This window comes from Drosophila willistoni (genome assembly GCF_018902025.1).
Source record: "Drosophila willistoni isolate 14030-0811.24 chromosome 2R unlocalized genomic scaffold, UCI_dwil_1.1 Seg167, whole genome shotgun sequence".
NCBI classification, from domain to species: Eukaryota; Metazoa; Arthropoda; class Insecta; order Diptera; family Drosophilidae; genus Drosophila; species Drosophila willistoni.
The window spans coordinates 12,481,930-12,498,829 of record NW_025814050.1 but is presented as its reverse complement, the minus strand read 5'-3'; the positions used below and the strand labels follow the sequence as shown (position 1 = coordinate 12,498,829).

General features: G+C 35.6%; 4 protein-coding genes and 1 long non-coding RNA gene across 5 annotated transcripts; 4 read left to right on the top strand and 1 right to left on the bottom strand.

Moving 5' to 3' along the window:
- Positions 1–2,657: 2,657 nt before the first annotated feature.
- LOC124460199 lies at positions 2,658–4,899 on the bottom strand. Its single transcript, XR_006954136.1, has 4 exons — positions 4,680–4,899; positions 3,403–3,548; positions 2,945–3,249; positions 2,658–2,844 (listed from the first exon to the last, which is right to left on the bottom strand). It is a non-coding gene; the product is annotated as an uncharacterized LOC124460199 (long non-coding RNA).
- Positions 4,900–5,058: 159 nt separating this feature from the next.
- Positions 5,059–5,872, top strand: LOC6642071. The gene is made up of 2 exons (XM_002064809.3): positions 5,059–5,243; positions 5,320–5,872. The coding sequence occupies exons 1-2, from the start codon at positions 5,217–5,219 to the stop codon at positions 5,767–5,769; spliced, it is 477 nt and encodes a 158-aa protein (XP_002064845.1). The 5' UTR covers positions 5,059–5,216; the 3' UTR covers positions 5,770–5,872.
- A 1,248-nt stretch (positions 5,873–7,120) lies between these two features.
- LOC111518655 lies at positions 7,121–9,506 on the top strand. Its single transcript, XM_023176034.2, has 3 exons — positions 7,121–7,262; positions 7,319–7,666; positions 7,729–9,506. The coding sequence occupies exons 1-3, from the start codon at positions 7,236–7,238 to the stop codon at positions 9,448–9,450; spliced, it is 2,097 nt and encodes a 698-aa protein (XP_023031802.1). The 5' UTR covers positions 7,121–7,235; the 3' UTR covers positions 9,451–9,506.
- Positions 9,507–12,255: 2,749 nt separating this feature from the next.
- LOC6642069 (dynein light chain roadblock-type 1) lies at positions 12,256–12,809 on the top strand. Its single transcript, XM_002064807.4, has one exon. The coding sequence runs from the start codon at positions 12,400–12,402 to the stop codon at positions 12,691–12,693; it is 294 nt and encodes a 97-aa protein (XP_002064843.1). The 5' UTR covers positions 12,256–12,399; the 3' UTR covers positions 12,694–12,809.
- A 3,189-nt stretch (positions 12,810–15,998) lies between these two features.
- LOC6642068 (myosin-2 essential light chain) lies at positions 15,999–16,523 on the top strand. The gene has a single exon (XM_002064806.4). The coding sequence runs from the start codon at positions 15,999–16,001 to the stop codon at positions 16,521–16,523; it is 525 nt and encodes a 174-aa protein (XP_002064842.1).
- The last annotated feature ends 377 nt before the right edge of the window (positions 16,524–16,900 follow it).

Genomic DNA, 16,900 nt, shown 5'->3' with positions numbered 1-16,900 from the left:
GAAATTACAAAAAAAAAAAAATCAAATACACTTACTCAGTATTTTCCAGTTGAACGCTTTGGGCAAAAAAAAGAAAGAGAAAAGAAAATGTCTTCTTCGTCTTTGCGTTCTAGTTAAAACGATTTTGCCAATGCATTCGAGCGCAAATAAGTCAACGAATTGACCTTTGACACAGCTCAAATATGCAACGATTTGTAAAAATAAATCGTATAATGGAACAAAATGGACAATGCCAAACCTATCCAATTCAGTGGCTTAGCTTTAAATTATGCATAGCACGTGGCAAAGTTTTCTTTTTTGGTGGCAAATCAAATTATAGTACAATGAAATTTATTTAACACAAAGCGAAAACCCCAAAAACCCAAACATTTTACACACAATTAGCGCAAATTTTTGTTGGCCATGGATATAAATGGATGGAAATGAATTTCACGTCGCCGCAAATGGAAAAACTGAAAGAAAAAACTTTGACCAAAAATTTTGTGTGACAAACATTTAAATGACCACGAAAACAATAAACGGCACTAAGTAATTATCAAATGGCAAATTTACAAAAAATATTATATACCATTAAAACTAAGTAATTCAATTTTTTAACTGTTTGCCTTGAATGTGTTTTTACTCAAATACATATTGCTTCAATTGCCCGAATCGATTTAACATATTCAACTTTTTGGCTTACATTCTCTATGAAAGTCAAAGATACACATATATTACGTATACGTATATAGACTTTTGCAAGTTTGAGGTTGTAGCACATTTAATTTAGCATAAAAGCCATGTTCAGAAGTTTCACTGCCCTGCATCAGGCCAAAGGCATTTAACCGCTTTCCAACTAAGCGAAGAGTGATGAAGTTGGTCAGAGAATGAGATGGAAAGAGAGATTGAGCAGTTGATGGGTCTTTGCCGGAGTATGGGTTGGCCTACACTTTATATGTATGTACATACATATGTTCGACTTTGTTTGCTCTCTTTGGGTAGCTATATAGGAAGCTGACTTGAGTTGATGAACTGTAAATGAACTTTGTGTTTGAATTCGATTTAGTTTTATTGCAGCATTTTCTATCTTTACATTTTCTAATAGACTTTCTAGCAAAATGCAAGCAAAGTCAAGCCAGCCAACAACAACAACAACCAACATTTGTTTGTCTATCCATCTGACTATCTAACCAAGTATCTATCTACACATGTACGAATTGATGACTATAAGTGCAATATGTGTACTCAATTGAAGTGAACCAAAGAGGAAGTTGAGAGAAAAATGTATATTGAATGGCATTTTCAAAATGTGATATAAAATGGCAAGCGAATAAACAGCACAGAGAAACCAGAATACAACACATTGTCTAACTTTGGTTATCATCATGAGATGGTTGACCGAAATGGCTAAAAAAAAAAAAAGAACCAAACAAAAAGTAATATTGCTTTGTAATACAAGCTCATCAAAAGGGCATACGGCATGGTAAGTTTAAAATGAAGTGTTTAAATTTTAGTAGAAAAACAATTCCTACTTGCTTTACATACTTGGCTTTAAATGTAAGTTATAATAAATTGAATACAATTTACAGTTTATCGTTTGCTGTTTGTCTGTTTGCTTTGCTCTCTAAATTGTTGATTTGTGCATGTTGTCTTAAATTCAATTAGTCAACACTTAAAATTGGCAAAGATTTTCCATAAATTTATTGAAATCAACAATTTCACACATTTACATGAAGTCGTCGTTCCTTTGGCTCTTGGGTCTACTGGGTTTGGGTTGTAATTTGCGTGCTAATTTTCCACCACAAAATTTTATGGCAAACACAAGAGCAAACATTTTCGGGTAGACATTTCGTCAAGATTTGCATATCTTTTTGCTTTTGGGTTACTGCAATTTCATTCCACCATCATGCTGTCACCTTCTTGTTCTTCTTCTTGTGTATCTCCTCAGTGTGTTGGTGTCCCTAGTCTGTGTGGTTAGCCGACTTTTGGCAGTTTGACTTGGGTGTGGAAATAAGTCAAGTCAGGATATGTATGTATGTACAAGTGAGTATTAGAGTGGATTTTCTGTTTTATAAGAAGACAAAATTTAATTTTAATATTTACTCTAGCTTTTAAAAATATTGATATTATATACATTATTTAGTTGTTTGAACTTATTTTACAGTTATCTGGTAAAAACCTTTTTTATATATTAATAAGATATAGCTTTTTTGGTCTTATCCATAAAAGTAGGCAACACTTTTTCGTATTTATGTGAGCAGCCATAGTTAACCCTTTCCAACACTGTGATTCGTCATCCAATGTTATTATATCTTTATGTTCAACAGCAATCTAAATAAATATATTTTTGAGTAATATGTAATCTAAGGAAATATAAGTACATATATGAAAAAAATTATTCGTTATCCACAATATCTAAGCAACTATTTGTATATGAGTTACATGGCATATGAGTAACTCGAATTGTTAACTAGGACATCTTAGTTTGGGATTTTCTAGATATTTTGGCATTTACCGTCTAGAAGTAAAAAATCTTTTAATTTCTCTATTACGAACCTTCAAAGAAACATCAATGCTCGCCTAAAAGGGTGGATTTATTTCTATGGGATTCAAACTTAATAACAAGTTCTATTTGAGGTCTATTAGAGAATGCAAATGCAAATGCTGTCACAACAAAATTAGGTAAAAGTATACATTTATTTGCATGATTAAGATAATATTGCTTCAAACTAATTTTTGCAGAGTTGCAAATATGATATGTAAAGTCCATTATATATTATATACAAATCTCTAGCACTTAATTGACATTATCATTGCCGACGGTTGCCTTTCCAGTTGTTCTTGTAACTCGTGATTAAATAGAACCTAAACCAAAGAGTATCCATTAACAAAAGTAGCATTTGACTAAGATAAATGAGAGTTCAAAACCATATTCTCTGTGTTGCAAATACACAGAAGTCCTTACCTTAGATTTACCATACAAAGCCATGATGAAAGGATAAAATCATCTTCCTCAATATCCAATTGTTTTGCTGGCAATGTGATTTTTGGCTCATCAGCAACGTGCATCAATGGGAAAATGTCATCTTTGTAGGTTGTCATGGCAGCAACTGCTCTAACTCCAGCTGCAGAACAGATCCAGCAGCATCTGTGTGTGCTATAAGCGGGTTATGGATTTTTCATTTCTGTGGAACATTTTGAATCGAGGGAACAGAAGATGCTGCTGCTACTATTGGATAGATGACAGCTTGAAGGATTTATGTTGCTGGCCTAAAATTGAAGTGATAGGGCTTAGAATGGTGTGAGTGTGGATGATTGAGATACTTGCTTTTTCTTATGGATATATTTTCGTTGGGTTATTTGATCTGCTTAAGTGCCAATTGAATTAAAGACCATGGCACCACAGACTGTTTTCTTACTTACCCTTTGACATTTAATTAATATGCAAATGACGATGGAGCAGCAGCAGTTGTTGCCAATTCTCATCTATGGCGTTCACTATATGGTTCGGGATATTCTCTGGTTGGTTGACACAATCTTCTCGTGGCAGTGAAAACAGCCATCAGTGACTAGGAGAGAGAGAAAGAAGGAGACCCAGAGGAAGCGTGAGATTAGAATGGCAGCTTAGTCATTCTACCAACGTCGCAGATTTTGTGCATAGTTTCAATTGCTACACAACATATCCTTCGTGGGTCCCACAGGAATGTCCTTGTGGAATTTACGAGCCGCTTGAGATTAGTTTTTCCACTCTCTGCTGTTGCTGCTGCTGCTGTTGTTCGTTTGCCTTAATTGCGAGTCAGTTAGATAAAAGGCGTGGTCATGGTCTACTTGTCGCCGAGTCAGCAAACAAACAAACAAACAACAGCAGCACCGTTGCCCCTGGCAGCAAACAAAAACCAGAGAGAATGAAAGAGGTTTGTGGGAAGCGATTTAAGAGATGTCAATTGGTGTTGGTGCATTGTAAATGCTGCAAAATAAATACACTTATCGGAACGCAGTCGAAAGGACATTCGTAAATATATTTATATCTTTTGGGGCATAAATCGTGGCAATGGCAACTGCGACAGCTCGGGTGTTTCGTGTTTTTGCTCAACACATTTATATCTTATTTATTTCAATTCGTTTGCTGACGCATTTTTATTGCATCCTGTCTGCTTTTGCCTTCCGTATTTTTCGTATTCTTTAGGGACGCAAGTTCCATTTATTTTTTAAACATGACATTTCCGTTGTCGCCTTCGATCCTACTATTGGGTTGAGTGATTGCAATAAATTATTTTGCTTCGAGTTTATCATGAGCAAGTGGAGTAAAGTGTCACACAGAGGGGATGGGTAAGCCAAAAGACAACAAACAGAAAATGCATGATTTTCCTTTTCCCATTTCCTTAAACAGACAGAATGGGGGAAGTTATTGTTCAAATGACTCTAGCAATTTTAATACGAATATAAATATCTTATTTGTGAATTTCTCATGCACAGTCATGATTTTCAGAGTGTTTTATTTAAAAATGAGGCAATCTTTTTTAAAAAAAAGTGTGCACTATGTAAAATTGCAAGAAACATGAAGTCTTAAATAAATTCTTAGCCACCGCAGCAAAGCGGGGAGATTTGGATGCTTTTTAGAGTATTTTTTTGTTTATAAGTTATTTAACAAGAAGTCCTACATTTCCAATTACATTTGGCTTAATTCACAACTTTTTTACCTCTAGCTAAGCACATTTTTTCAAGGAACACATAAATATGTACATATGTACATATGTTAAAGGTATGGCAACTCTTAAAAAGTTGGTCAACCATTTTTTTCCGTGTATTTTTCTACTACTTTCAAACTTTACATCAACATGATCTGCATGATGCTGTTGTACCTAAAGAAGCTTTATTACCAATGAATAACACAAAATAATTGTTTTAATTTAAATTAAAAAAAAATCAAAGTTTTGCTGAAAAAATATAGGAAACGTAGATATTTTTTCAGGCTGGAAATTTTATTAATCAAAGGGTTGCTTCTCGATAAATCAAAAAACCAATCGATAATTACAAAAAGCCCATCAACAATCTATCGGTTTAAGCATATTCTTATATCAAATGTGCTTAGTTTTACAAGTTTGAAATACATCAATTTGTAAAAATAAAGAAATTCAAAATTCGTTCTTCTAGTAACATTCCTTGAAAAAAGCAAGTTTTTAAAAGATTTTTGTTGTTTTTTTTTCTTTTGCTTTTTGCTTATTTTCTACACAAGAATGCTGCGTCACGGTCCTATTAAGCGGGTAAGTATGAAATACCTTTACCTGTGCGGATGTACATATACCTAAGAAAATTGTCGTATTCCTCTCCCTTCTACAGTCTGATGTAACTCGACGTTTGTGTGGCGTTGGCTTGGGCATTGGAAAATCGCCACAGCCAGCGCCTCCGCCATTGCCGCCTTTACCACATTCCAATCGTTCAATAGTTAGATTGGTGAAAGTCTTACCCGTACACATGCAGGACACGATTGAACGTCTGAGCTTCCTAAGTCAATTGGGCGTCGATCGCGATATGGCCGATCAATTAGTGAAGATTTCGTTTAGCTCACGTGAAGTTGATCAGCAGATGCGGAATATCATGCAGAAGACAATGTTCAATGATCGTGGATTGAAGGTGGAGCAGAAGATGGCTGTATTAAACGAAGTACTTTATCTTTTGGAGCCGATGAATAAATACAAACCGCTGCCAATTTCAAATAGTGACGATACTGATAATGGTTTACCTAAGGAACTGATCAAATCGGAAAACGCGGACATTTTATGCGTTTAATTATGGAGATATAAACGTCATATGATATATGTATATACATATGTAACAAATTGTGTAAAAGTGAAAAGTGAAATACATACATTTCTTGTGTTTACTACCCAAATATTGTAAAATCTTTTTTTTTATTTTTTAGTTTATTATTAAATTCAAGCCATTATATGATGCCTCATTTAGTTCAATGTTTTGATTTTCAAATATTTCTATATATTTTCTTTCTGGTATATGAATACAACATTCCGTTTTCCTTTTTTTATTGTGTTTAGAACATATATTTCAAACTTTTTTTGTTTATGGCTTTCTGGGGCTGTGCCTCATTGCGTTTCTTATGACTTACTATCTTGACATATCCATTTGTTCGGTTGTTTTCTAATATTTCATCTTCATATAAATGGTTTATTATTAGACATCTCGCCTCAGTATTTGATTATCCTTATGCACATCCGTTTTCCATTCCACACGCCATCACAACCTAATGGCGTGGGCGAGCAAAAAATTCATCGCATTTATTCAGCGGCACTTGCATAAAGTTGTTTAATTTGTTATCCTCAAAGTGCACCTGAGCCTCAGATAGTCTGAGCCCCATCTGTAGCAAGGGCTAAGAAAGAAAGCCAACATACACACACACACACAAAAACAGAAAGATAGAAGGCGAATAAGAAGAGCCAAAGGCAAATGAATAAACCAACAGCAAGGGCAAGCAAAAAAAGGAAAAACGAAAGCAGAAAAAAATGCAAAACGTTACTGCATATTAATCCGACAGAGTATTTCACTCAGACCTGTATCTACTGATACAGGGTGGCTCCAGTGTTCGCACTCTCGTCTTTGGCCTCCAGTGGGACATGCCAGTATATGGCCAGGATATGAAACACGCTGTGCGTATAGAGGAGTTGGCGGGTCGACCGCGAAAGACATTTATTGTATCCTTAGCGAGGTTGACAGACGCGTGCTGAGACGACGACGATGATGAATTTGCTCGCCATGCCGCCGCCGCCGCGGCGTTGACGACAAAGTGAAAAACTCAAACAGTGATGAGCACAAAACTACGGGAATCGGGAGGGGGTCCATCAGCATCACGATGACGACGTCGACAGACAGCCCATGGGACAGACCAACAACAGCGGCAAGTGACGAAAAAAATGCAAATAAAATGCCAGCTTATTGAGTCACTACACTCGGTAAGACGAAGCGGAAGGACAGACGGCAATCTTTTAGTTGATTGAAAAGAAGTAAACTTGCGGCTTTTGGGTTTTCTAAAGTTTCGAAAATTTACTACAATATTTAAAAAGAAACCTCAATCTAGTAGTCTGGTTGTTTTACATTTACTTTGACACCGCCCGAGTCTATAGAAATTCATTCTGACTTTTACTTTTCACTGGCAAACGTCGTAAGCGAAACCAGCTCTAATAAAATTGAAAAAAAAAACTAAAAAATAACAATTATAATTAAAAACTGAATCAAACAAGAAAATGTTACGTTATTCACCTATTAGACAGGTAAGTTAAATCTCTAGACAAAAGGCAATAGGCATTCTTTTAATTTATTTACGCAGAATGTGGTAAATCGTACGGCTGCTCGAATGGTTCCAGTTACCAGAAGGCCCTTATTACGGGCCAGTTCGCCATTACCAACAATGTCGTCCCAGCGAGGTGGTCCTAGTGCATTGCCAAAAGTGTTACCACCCCACTTGATTGAGAGGAACAATCGTATCAGTTTTCTGCGTACTTTGGGTTTGGGTAGACGTAGAGCCGAGCAATTAGCCAGGCGCACTTATACTTCCCGTGAAGCTGATGAAGAAGTACGCGAAATGATGCGTATGCCCTTATATCAACCGGATCTCAATGCAGCCAGATTAAGGAAGATTGTACAGTTGCTAATGCCCGAATCTTCCATTCGAAAGGTAAGTAAAAACACTACATAAAAATAATAAGGGATTACTTGAAGTTACTTTTTCGCACGCAGAATGCAGTGAATCGTATGGGTCAAGCTAATGGAGGGCTCTTGCCCAGAGGGCGTTCGCCATTGCCAGCAGTGTCACCCCAACGAGGCAGTTCACACTTGATGGAGAAAAACAACCGTATCGATTTTTTCCGTAAGTTGGGTTTAAGTAGACGTAGGGCCGAACAATTAACGAGGCGTTCGTTTGATTCCCGTGGAGCTGATCAGCAAATACACGATATGATGCTTATGCCACTAGATCACCCTGATCTTAATGCAGCCCGATTGCGTAAGATTTTGGAGTTGCTTGATCCGATGGCTACGATTCCATATCCCTTGGATATTCCGTCATCTACCCCTCAGCCACCTTCACCACCACGAAATATCAATTGGATGGAAAGCCCCAAGCATTATAGTACTCCATTGAATCCTAATTATGGCAATGATTTTCCTTTGGAAAGGCGTCCCGCTGACTCTCAGCAATATCAAGAGTATCCAGAGCGTCAAATGTTTGATGATATCCGAAATACAAGTCGATTCAGCCAAAGCCCGGATGAGCGCAGTTCAGCTTTTATAGATGAGCCACCAATTAAACTTAATCGTCATGATTTTGCTGAGGGCAATAATTTAGATTTCTATCATGACCTACCAATTGATCAAGCCAATTATCGTCAATTTTATGCTGATGATAATGGAACATTTAATATTAATGATAATTGGAATAATAATGATCGCTATGGCCGTTTAGATGTTAATGATCCCCAAAAGGCATACAACGAGCCAATCTCTACGAAGCAGTCACAAAACATGCCGACGTTGCCATCTAATAAACGGAAACGTAAACGTCCCGATAATACGAAATACCGTTCGGGGCCACTGAAACGCAAAGCTTTGGAAACCATTGATGCAAAGGACACTGGAATCTTTTCGAAAAGGTCACGTCAGCGTGGTTTTCATGTTGGAGGCTATAGACTACCGTATACCAATACCACCCTGAAGGTTTTACCACAACCGGAAACCAAATCACATGCAGTTAGATTCTTTAAGAAACCGCCGAACTATATTATTGGCTCGTGTAGTCCGGAATCTGTAAATTTCTATGACAGCGATGAGATTACCGACGATGAATATATCGCTGGGAAAGGGCTTCTGGCTGAGTCACTGTTTCTTGAGTGGGCCAACATTTACCGCTCGAAGAATTATCGTAATTGGTATAACTGGTGGAAGGACTTTCAATGGTGTGAAATTGGCATTGATAAGCAATTGGAGAGATTCAATGGTTACAATGTGAAATATAATTTCATAATAAATCTTATACACCTACAGGACCAAGATGAAGGATCACGCATCGAGAATACAACCAAGAGACTACTTAACTCGGCCAATTTGGCATTGGTGAAGAATCTAACTGGTTATAATTACAATATGCGCACCATATACCAGTTGATGAGTGAAGCCTTCTTGGAGAACTTATCGTTATCCGATATTGAGCAATTGTTGGATATAATTCGCAGTGTACCAAATCATTTGTGGATATACAAAATGCGTAGCATGATCTTTATGTGGTCCAAATATTGGGAGGTAAATGTCAAGACATCGGATATCATTAGGGAAACCACCATAGAAACCGCAAAAGAATGGAATAGTCCAGTGTTCCATTGGTTGGCCAAGCAGGCATACAATGAGCTCAAGATTATTAGCAAGTTTGAATGGAGCGGCGACAAAGACTTTTTTGATGATTCTTAACATTTTATAAAAGATTTCATTCAATTCTGTATTAAATATACACACACACACATACAGTCTTTTCGAAGTTTCTAATAAAATGCTAAAAGGCATAACGAAAAGGTGTCAGGTGAGGACCGCACCCTCACACCTGTGTTAACGTAAAAAAAAAAAATACACCAGTCTGTCTTTTTTGTTATCCCACTCATATACAGTGGGATATTGTGTTTATCAGTCTGCCTTAGGCTGCTTACATAATGCCATGGCTATAATATTAAATTTAAAATTTCATCCTCTGGCATTTTGGCTGTGCTTTGATAAAAAAAAATAAACCCCAAGAAGGAGGCAAATCAACTGGCTTGAGACATTTGATACCCTCGACCACCCATTGCGCAGAAGAGGTATTTCGATGATGACAGTCAACATAAGAAACACTGAAAAGGATCTGTTTATATTTTTCTCTTCAGTATTCTTTTTCTTATTGCAATCCTTATCTTCTCTTTGCAGGCAATAATCCTTTGTTTTCTCCTTCATTATACCTTAATCTTGTATAAAGAATAATGGTTTAAGGTTTATGATTTTCGTGTTTAATATCAAATTAAATCAATTACACGAATTTGAAATTCATAAACTAAGCTTAACTTATTCATGAATCTTATTGTTAGTAAATCAACATAGATATATAAAATCAGATGCAGGGCATAGTTAAGTCGACTAGCCAAACTTTTAAGATATTTTTCGGCTGTGTATGTGTTATACATATATGTATGTATGTACATACATACATCATACATCTAAGGCTATTATATATCAAGTATATGAAGTAAGACCTGTCCGTAAATCAAATTTCCTAACTAGAAGAATAACCATATTCGTATATACATATGTACATACATATAAGCTGATAAAACATTATTCTTCTGTGGGTTGACTAATTAAAATTCAATTAAAAACAAAGCCATGTACAGTTGAATACGTGCCAAGCATTCATATGGGAAATCTTTAATAATAATAACTGAAATATCTTAAATTCATGTAGATTTCAAGATAATAGCTAACACATAATATAAATTATAATTGCAATCTCTTTGAAATTGTCAATTAATAAATCTGCCAGGTAACCCTCGCCTCATCATCATCAGTTCATGATTTTCATCTGATTTCATTATCACCTTTGGCTAATTGATAAAAATATTTGCCTTGATTGAAATAATCAATTATAAATTATTATATATTTAACAACATTATGCAAATGAGTTAAAGAAATCAAAGCTGACAAAAACAAGAAGCAAAAAGAAAAAACGTAAAAATAAATAAAACGCAATACGGTAGAAATAAAGTCGCAAAGGAAAAAATGTTTAATTATATATAAATAGTTTAAATATTATCAATAAATACGAATCTGTAATGAATCAACATTGATTATATGAAACTTAGGCAAAAATAACTCATTAAAATACACGTTTAATTAAAATTTAAAGGAAATTATTGTAGAATTTAATAAACGACTTAATTACATGCCCATTGAGACATGCCTTAAGTTATAATTATTTACTTTAAATAGGCTTTTCCCACTAGAATTTTTTTTATCCGCTTTATTTAAGTATCTATTTGCTCTTTGCCTTGCTGCAATTTTGTATATTTAATATAACTAAACTTGCATATATTTTTTTTTGTCTTACAAATTTATATGCATATGCTGGCCAACATTTGGCAACGAATTTGTAAATATTTTAGTTTCATGCATGTGAATGCATCAAAAATTAAGCTCCTGTTGCATGCCACACAGCTTGGCCAGTAAAACTAAATATTTATTTAACAAATATGCAATAAAATTCACATTGTAGTATACAATTTATCTTAGTCAAGAGACTAGCAGTAACAGGAAACCCCAAACATCATCAAGACAACGAATTTTGCAATACTCTAAAACTAAAAATCTAAGCTCAGCAAAAGCAAATGAAGTCCGATTACATATACGTTTCATCTCTTTTGAATTTGTGGAATAAAATTAAATTTCATCTCATACATATGTCAGCATTCGAAATGTATTTGGATATGTATCCATTTCATTGTTAGGGTAAAGAGTATAAAGTTGAAAAATATTTTGTAGACATTTTGAATGACAAATTGCATTTGAGGTTTTTAAAACTGGACATTGATTTAATTATCAAAATGAATTTCCGTTTTCCTTCCTTTTCCTTCCACATAGTTTTTCCAGTTGAATGACAACAATGTGCATTTTCACAAAGTTGAATTTCCCTTAAGTCTGGCCATGAAATTTGCATATGTGTATGTGTGTGTGTGTGGAAACTCTCTTTCTGCAAAATGCCCTCCCTTGCCATGGATTCTCCCTTCCATGTCTTGGCTGCGGCTGTCTGTCAGACTGTTTGGGTAATTTCATTATGAGTTTTATGACTTTTAATTAATTTCAAAAAGTGCACAATTTTACACTTTTTAAGTCCAGTCTGCTCCAGTATGGTTGAAAATGGTCCTTGGTTTGGGGAATTGTGACTGCGTTATTTGGTCTTTGCAATTGGGTTTGCGGAGGTTTGGCCAAGCCGGATGAGTGCCATAATTTCCGCACAAAACTTGATGCAAACATTTCATCTGCAATTCGAATGAAAGGGTCCAGCAAGGAGCCGGCATCAACAGCATCTGTGCTACAAGCATCAACAACATTCAATTAATTTTCCGTACTTTTCCAACTTTTGCAGACCGTGTCCGGTGGCCAGCATTGTTATGAAGTTTATACTTATTTACAGCAAATAAGAACAAAAAAAAGTATATATATATATAGAACAAATTTTTCTATCAATTTGCCAGCTCGTTAAAATTCATAAAAATACGAAGAATTCCAATATATTATTCCCAGAGAAACTAAAAACGTATACAAACGCAAAAAAAAAACAAAAAAAAAATAGAGAAAAATACACTTTCCCTTTTTGAAGATCTACACATCTCGCCAAAATGTCCGCTGAAGTGGAGGAAATGTTAAAGCGCTTTCAAACATATAAAAATATAGCCGGCATTATTATAGTTGATAACGATGGAATTCCTATTAAGACCACTTTGGAGAACACTCAGACAGTTCATTATGCCGCACTTATGCAAAGTTTGGTGGTCAAGGCACGACAAGTGGTTCTCGATTTGGATGCAACGAATGAGTTTACCTTATTGCGGATGCGCACGTTGACCCATGAAGTTATCCTTGCTCCATCAGATGATTTCTACTGTATTGTCATTCAAAAACCTTCCGATTAGATGAAATTCTTACTTCATTCATTGCTAAATTGTTAGTTGCTTTACTTAAAGTTTATTCAATGTCTGAGACTCTCTTTTTAAATGAAATAAATTTTAAAATTTTAGTTTACAAATTACTTTATCAATCTTAATTGATCGCTTTGGTGGTTATGTTTAGTAGGTTTATTAAACTTTTATGCACAACGATCCCAGATGACTTAAAAAAGATGAAAAGTTAATACATTTCGAGGAAACGACATTGAAATATGAATCAAATGAGTTATTATATTTTATTAGATAAGGGCGAACTTTTAACACCGCAAAATTTTTACTATTTCGGCTCTCATTAAGATTATCGAAATTTCCTTCGAACCAAAGATAGTCCTTGATTGGAGTTTTTTCACACCACTTTCGTCTTGATATTTATTATTTCTCCCCGAAGAGAAATGCCATTCAAGCTCAGCTTGTCGAAAACCTTCCGTAGAGTCAATGGAAGCGGTAGTCCGAAAGGTTGTCCTGAAGAATTTCTCAAAGTTATAAGGACATTTTGGTTTTTGAAATATTTTGGCCGTTATTCCGACAATACAAAGATTTAGCAATATTTAAGCAATAAATTAATAAAAACCAGAGGGCCGGGGCTAACTTCGACCGCGTCAAAGTTTGTATACCCTTGCAACTTTTTTGGTAACTCTTTCCTTACCTATAGCCATCAAAATGGAAAAACGTTTTTTCTAAAAAGGTCAAAGTTTGCGAAAGAACGGCCTACAATCTTAGTATAGGAAATAACGAAGATATTGGACAAAGTCACTGTTTTCCACCGATCGTTCCTATGGGAGCTATATGATATAGTTACCCGATCCTTATCAAATTTGGCACAGTCATTAACAGATATATTAAACTAACGAATGTTTAATTTGAAAGCAATCGCGTCAAAAGTAACGAAGTTATTGACAAAAGTCACTGTTTTCGAAAGATCGTTCCTATGGGAGCTATATGATATAGTCACCCGATCTTGATCAAATTTGGCATAGTCGTTTATATGTGTAATTAACTCACCAATATTAAATTTCACGACAATAGCTCAGAAAATAATGAAGTTATTGAGAAAACTCACTGTTCGTGACTTTGCCGTTTGTATGGGAGCTATATGATATAGTGGTCCGATCCGGCTGAATCCGAGATATACAACGCCTGCAGTATATACAAGCCTACATGCAAAATTTCAGCTCTGTAGCTCTTACGGTCTAGGAGGAGTTTGCGTTGATCCAGACGGACGGACGGACGGACGGACGGACGGACGGACATGGCTATTTGAACTCGTCTCGTCATGCTGATCAAGAATATATATACTTTATATGGTCGGAGATGCTTCCTTCTATGCGTTGCACACTTCTGACCAAAATTAATATACCCTTTTTGCAAGGGTATAAAGATCGAAATATCGCCTGAATGAAAATCCATCAATTGTATGGATAGTCTCCATTCAAGAAGTTTCAGCTCTATTAACTAGGGGACTCCACAGATAGTCTACAAAAACTAAAATATTTAATATTCTCAGCAAGAACCATTAACTCAAAAATTTTATTTTGTGTTATTTGAAAAAATATCTTACATTCTATAAAATAAACTGCAGATTTTGCGTCATTTTGTAAAACTAAAATAAATGCTTTCAGCTTATATTGGAATATCTGCTTCAATTCATTTTTTTCTGTTACCTTGAAAAGTTTCCTTTGAGAGTATTAGAAATAATAATAGCATAAATGATAAAAACATATATATATTCTAACCAAACAGTTTAAGGAAACAGAGGAAATTTTAGTTAGAGGTCCACCGATCGTATTAAATCTAGTCAAAAAAAAAAAAAACAAGGGGCTTCCATAGTCCTTAAGCAAAATCTGAAAAGGCTATGTATCTATTAAGTGAATTTTCAAGTAAAAGATATAAAGGCTTCAAGGATTATGCGATAAGAATTCATTTGTTGTTATGATTTTACTTTATTTTCAATTAAAGATGATTATCTCAGTTAAATGAAAACGTATGGAAATATATAATTGATTCATTTCATTCACCGCAGTAAAGCCTACATTTCATTCTGCATTCCATTGAAATAAAAGCCAATTAAATTAAAAAGTCAGTAAATGTACAAAATATTATTAACATATTCACCACGTGCATGGCATATGCCATCAACCATACTATATACATAAGTATGTATATATGTATATATATAATATACATTCATATATCTATGGATCGCAGTTGGCACTGGATTCGTTATCGCTGCTGGTGGTGGTGTTGGTAGATTTCAACACATTAATGGCATTCGGTTGCAAATTATTTGCATTGGGAATTGGAATTGAATCGAAATGCCATTTGCATGGGGGCGACTTATTTCACATGTGTGTGTATGTCCTTGTCACGATGCCGCTCTCCAGCCCAAGCTTCAGACCAAACTCATTTACAATAAATGAAGACTGACTGAGTCAGCCACGGAATGTATAAACTTTTCTTCCTTATTTTTTTTTTTTGCATTTTCTGTCGTGTTTTTTTTTTGGTACAGGCATATGGGAATGGAGGACTCTCTGTAGAGTAAACCAAAATGGTAGAAAGGGTAGCTATTTTTCATTTAATTAAATATGAAACAAGCAAAGTGCATTATGAGTTGAGTGAAAGGATTTTGTCATTCCTCTACATTGTAAGCAAGAGATGCAAAAATGTTAACTAAATAACGACGACAGTTAACTGTGAAGGAAAAAAAAGACATGAAGGCAGGACATCAACGATATCGAGCTGGTCTGTGATAATTTCATAAACTGAAAACTGCATTAAATGCATTAGACCATGGTGAAAAATTGATGTAAATGCTGTTAAATGTGTCAACAGGAAGCATGGCCAATAACTGAGAAGGACCAAAGGTAACGTTGAGCCTGGGCTATATTTCCTGGCAAGCCAACGGAAGAGAAACTGCACGGAGGCAGTTGGCCGTTGGAAAACGAAAATAAAGTAAAAAAAAAACAAGTAAACATATACGGTTTCGACTTTAACTTCATTCATCTATCAATTAATATCACCTCAGTCGACTTTCATCGTTCAACATGTCCACAGCTATCATATATTTGTATTTTCAAATCACTGAACGACTGAATTCAATTTGTGGAATGTGCGATATGTATTTCCAATAGGCTGTCTTGTCCTCATTTATCGTAGCCGTAGCCGTATCCGTATCCATAGTTATATCCATTCTATATTGCAAGCAATCAATTGAACCAGCTGACCATCTGTCTATAAGTCAATCATCTACCAATCGAACCAACACCACCCACAAAATGGCATCATCCCTTCCCCAAAATACGACCACATCGGAGACGGAGTCGGAGCCGTCTACCACCACTACTGACCCCGCTGAATTGGAAAGAATACGACGCATATTTCTGACGCATGCTATGCGCAGCGATAAAAAAATTAGCACTGCCCAACTGGGCGACTGTCTTCGTGTGGTGGGCATCAATCCAAGTGAGGCATGTGTACGCCAACATCAGCAACAATTGCGGGATGGAGCCATCGGACGCATCTCATTCGATGAATTCATGTCCGTCTATGAGAAGATCAGCAAGGAGATGCAGAACAATCCATGCAACCTAACACAACAGGCTGAAGAGTTCATATCCGCTTTGCGACTATTCGATGAGAAGGGCACTGGACATATGCCGGCTGCCAGGCTGCGGCATATACTCACCCAATGCGGCGATTGCATGAGTCCAACAGATATGGATGAATTGCTAAAGAATCGGGTGAATGCACAAGGCTTGGTGAACTATATCGAATTTGTTCATGCCATTATGAATGGATAGCGAATAACTTAACCCAACCCTCCATTTACCATAGACCAGAATAATTTGTTTTGAAAGTCGACTTTGAACAATATATTAAAGTTATGTTACGTTCAAATTATAAATCTTCTTTGCTAGACAAAAAGTGGGATAGTACTTAAATTTCTATTATTGTATATATTTTTATTTGATTTGTTGCATTTCTTTTGTCAGACCGTAAAATTTCAATCATATGCAATTGAATGTGCAACTGGCAATAAATGTCTGGGGAAAAATTGGCTTGTTCCCGTTCCACTTTACACCAAAAAACTGTCATAATAATTCTATTTTCCGCCATTTCTCGTGGTTCCATACACAGTTCATTCATCATAAAATGGAGCCCAAAAATGCTGGCGGAA